The sequence below is a fragment of the Volvox carteri genome, assembly GCF_000143455.1.
Source record: "Volvox carteri f. nagariensis unplaced genomic scaffold VOLCAscaffold_35, whole genome shotgun sequence".
Classification (NCBI taxonomy): domain Eukaryota; kingdom Viridiplantae; phylum Chlorophyta; class Chlorophyceae; order Chlamydomonadales; family Volvocaceae; genus Volvox; species Volvox carteri.
The window spans coordinates 1,121,774-1,126,138 of NW_003307578.1; the positions used below are offsets into that span (position 1 = coordinate 1,121,774).

The 4,365-nt window shown below is 60.0% G+C and overlaps 1 protein-coding gene across 1 annotated transcript in view; it reads right to left on the minus strand.

Annotated features, from left to right (window-relative positions):
• The window catches only part of VOLCADRAFT_94101 (uncharacterized protein), a gene marked incomplete at both ends in the record, with an annotated part of 5,989 nt that extends 3,668 nt beyond the window's left edge, over window positions 1–2,321 (minus strand). The window contains 4 exons of the mRNA XM_002953325.1: window positions 336–457; window positions 843–1,058; window positions 1,460–1,572; window positions 2,147–2,321. Coding sequence (XP_002953371.1) covers window positions 336–457; window positions 843–1,058; window positions 1,460–1,572; window positions 2,147–2,321 — 626 coding nt within the window. The remainder of the gene's footprint in view (window positions 1–335; window positions 458–842; window positions 1,059–1,459; window positions 1,573–2,146) is intronic.
• Between the last annotated feature and the right edge of the window lie 2,044 nt (window positions 2,322–4,365).

Here is a 4,365-nt window from a genome sequence, read left to right on the forward strand (position 1 = left end):
AGGATCCCCCAAGTGATGATGCAGGTGGTACTGATGATGTAAGGGGCTGAGGAGGTAAGGCCCCCTAAAGACCCCCGGGTTGTCTGGGGCCAGTCCGGCGGGGGGGGAGGGTTGGGTGACACAATGGTGGCGGATAGAGAGGAAGGGAAAAAGGGGGGGAGAGAGAGAGGGGGGAAACCTACGCCTCCACCACCGCTGCATGTCTGCTGCCAAGTACACTACTACTGGACTCCAGCGTCAAATGCGTGGGCCGCGTCTTGATAATCGCCAGTTGCAGCAGACCCCTGCTCCACCTCCTCTACATCCTTCTTCCGGCACACCCAGTCACCCCACACCTGTTCCCCAGCATGGCGATATCCGCCCTCAGCGCCTCAGCAATGGCGGTGGCCTCCTCCATGTCCGCCTTGAGGGCCTCAATGGCCGCACCGTAGCGCTCCAGAGAATCGCATATGGCGGCCTGGGAGGGGGAGGGGGGGGAGGGGGGGGGGGGGGGAGAAGGGGGAAAGACGAACCACGAACGAGTGAAGCTGCTGCCAGGGCAAGAGTGTATCAAACGTAGAACTGACCGAAAGGCGTCCGTGAAGACCGCGACCTCGGGATGACGAAGTGAAGAAGATGTCGGAAAGACTACCTACCTAAGCCGCCAGGACTAAAAAAGCAGAAGAAATAGTATTGCCAAGCCGTAAAGAAGTAGGTGTAGAAAAGTAGGTGTGAAGGCGGCGGAAAAGTAGTAAAGCAGTGCTGTCGTAAAGCTGGCAAGGGGGGGGAGGGGGAGGGGGTTAGCGATTCCAACAACTCCCCAAAACGTCAAAACCTGCTTTTCACCCCTACCCCCAGCCTACCTGGAAGTTGTCAATGGTAACGAAGTCCGGGAAGAAGGGCAAAATGTCCTCTATTCGGAGGAGACCATCAGCTTCCCGGAGGAACTCCACTGCCGTACGGATGTGGGAGGTGGGGTCAGATCCAGATCCAGATCCAGGCCCCTCTCCGGCCCCCGGTCCCTCCCCCCGTCCAGCCGACGCCACCCTGCTCCCCGTCTCCACCACATGGCGAGCAACCTGGAGGGGGAAGGAGGGGAGGTAGGCAGATAAACATTGTCACTCAGCATTCTTCCGCGTCATCGGCATCATTCAATCCTCGCCAGGTACATTGTTAGACGTTATCATCACTGTCCCCCGGTCACCGCCACCACTACATCACCAGCAGCATCACCAGCCAGCAGCATCGCCACCACTGCATCACCGGCAAACTGAAAGAGAAAGGCCTCTGGAAATGGAGCAAACCGGCAACCGTCCTGGCCCCTCGCTCTGAGTGTAATCATCCACCCATCCTCCCACAACCCAAAACCACAAAAAACATACACACCATTGCCACACAGACGCGGCCGCCACCTACCCCTTCCCCCTTCCCCACCCCCCCAACCCCCCAACCCCCCCCACACACCCACACACACACGCACCTGCAGCCACAGCTTCCTCCGCAGTGCGTCATCCTGCTCGGGCTCCCCCGCCACCCCCTTGGCCAGACCCAGGTCCAGTGCCAGAGCGGCACGGACAGCATCAGGGTACATTCCTGCATGGGGCGGGTGGGGGGCGGGTGGGGGGCGGGTGGTGGAGGCGGGGAGAGGACACAGAACTGGAGCAGCGCGATGGGGGGTGGGTGTCCCGGGGCGAGGTCAGGCAGATAACCCACCCCAGCATTTCGGACTTGTGGGAACCACCAGAGTGGAGGGCGCGGAGGGCCACCAGCAAAGTCAGCCAAGGGGGGGGGAACCGCATCCGGGAAAGGAACGGAGTACGAGCGAAGGCGGGGTGGAGGGAGAGAGTAAGTGAGGGGGAATGCGGGAGGGGGGAAATGCGGGAGGGGGAAGGCAAGCCTTGTGGCCAAGTCCAGGTCTATAAGCGTAAAGCCTGTTTTGAAGCCACAAATAAATAGCACAAAGCCCCAATAGGCCTTACACTTATGGTTATACTTCTGCGGCTAATTAATCGTCCTAATCCTCAACTTCCCTACAGCGAAATGTTTGAGAACAGCACGCAGGACAATACGGTAATGAATGATGTTACAGGGAAAGGTGGTAGACAGCTAACTAACTAACTACTAACTAACGCAGAATTCAGAAGTTGAAGTTGCTGCACGTACTCACCGAGCTGGCACATGAGCCGCACCGCCGCACGCGGCTTTCCACACTCCTGAGCCAGACGCAGCGCGTACTGCGTGTCGTATAGCGGTGCCGTACCGCCGTACGTTAAGTTGGCGCCGCCGCGGCCCGCGCGCGTGAGGTAGCGCAGCAGTGCCGCCTCCCCCTCGTCCCCAGGCATCATGCTGTATAGCGCCACAGCCAAATTATGTACGACACTGTACGGCAAGCGGGGAGTAGTGAGCAGCAAAACGTGTACATGGGTATTCTGCAGGCAGCGGACCACCCGGAGAGCCAGGTAGTTAGTGGCGCCGCATACACATACACACATACATACACACATAAGTACACGCAGCAGTCAAGCTATGGGCAGAGACGGGCCTGGATGTGGTGTGCCTCCAGGAAACCCACCACACCAATGCTCATGACCAAGGCCGGCTAGGAAATGAGCTAAACCTGCGCTGCACACACCCAGGGATGGAAAGTGGCGGCCTACTCCTGGTCAGACTCTCCCCACAAAGCGGGGGTTCTTATCCTCCTTCTTATCCTCCTTCTTATCCGTCGGGATTTGGCTACCAACTTGGAAAAGCCGCCTCCCACTCCTCTCCTGGGGTCAGAGGGCGGTTTACCAGCTGTGTACTACGTTGGGGAGGACACCGTATTCACATTTGCAATGTGTACGGCCCCACGGGTACCTCAGCACAAGCAACCCCGATCCGGCAGTCGCTGTTTACAACCACGCTGCCAGCCACAACCAAGCATGCAGCCGAGAACAGTGACACCATGCTGGTCTGGGCGGGTGACTTCAACTTTGTGGAAGACCCAGGGATGGACTCCACAGCAGGTCCAGGCGGGCGACGGGGAGATGGCCCAACAGTGGACCTTCTTCGGGCAGCAGGCCCCACCATGGTGGACAGCCACCGCCAGCTGCACCCCCACAGTTGCGACTACACCCACTTCTACAGAGCTCCCTGCGTCGGGGCCTCCCGCCTAGACCGCATCTATGTAGACCATGGCACCATGCCATACATTGCTAAGACGGAGATTGCCGTGCAAACACCGTCGGATCACAAGCCAATGGTCATGCACCTGCTGCCGTGCCGACCAGAGAGCAAGGGCCCAGGGAACCGACGAGTGCGGCTGGCCTTCACATCACACCAGGACTTAGCCGCAAGCATGGAGGCATGGATCACCAGCCAGTGTGCCACAGCCCCATCTGCGGAGGACAACCCTTTGGGCCTGATTGCGTGGTGGCCAGCTTTTAAACGCCGGCTGAGCACCCTGGCCCTTCAGCTCAACAAGGCGGCACAACACCGCAAGCTCAGACCAGGGGCCCGGGCTCGGGAGGTGTTACCGCAGGTCCAGCTGGCAAGGCAAGCGGTGGATGCAGCCCCCACAGCACAACAGCCACTTCAACAACTGGTCGAAGCCCAGGCAACGCTCGCACGAGCACATCGGGAAGACTGCCGGAAGGATGCCATGGAGGCCCGCACCCACTGGCTGCGGGCAGGGGAGAGGCCGAGCCCATCCCTTACAGCCTTCCTCCAGGCCCAGGCTGTAGACCAACAACCAGCCCCTGTCGCCCTGCACGCCTCGTCCGGCCGACTTGTTACCAACCCCGCTCAGCTGCCCCAGGTGGTAGCCGACTTCTGGAAGGATGTGAGCAAGGCCCCGGACTTCATCTGCCCCCAGGCCCGCCAAACCGTGCTGAGCTCCCTCACCACAGCCAACATTAAGCTCCCGGCAGAGACAGATGAATAGCTTGGAGCCAAAAAGATCACAGCCACCGAACTGCGGAAGGCACTCAAGAAGAGCGCACCTGGCAAGGTCCCAGGGTGGGATGGGATCCCGGCCGACATCTACAGGAAATTCTGGTCAACCATAGGTAATACCATGGCAGGCCTGTTCACTGCCATTGGCATGACCGGGCAGGTGCCTGCAGGCTTCCTTGAAGGGATCATCACGGATGCAGCGTCTGTCCCGCTTCCCGCTGTCAGCATTTGGAAGGGCAACGGCGGCGTCGGCGTATGGCTTGCAGACGGTCACCTGGCACATGGAGCATGGCGGACTGGCCCCAGACCGCGTGCTGGACGAGATAGAGCCACTCACGGCTCGCCTGGTCGACCGCCAACAAGGCCCGGATGATCCTGGCCGACGCTTGACTGGCGTGCCCAAGGAACTCCTGATCGGTCACCCATCGACAGGAGGCTTTGGTCTGCTGCCCC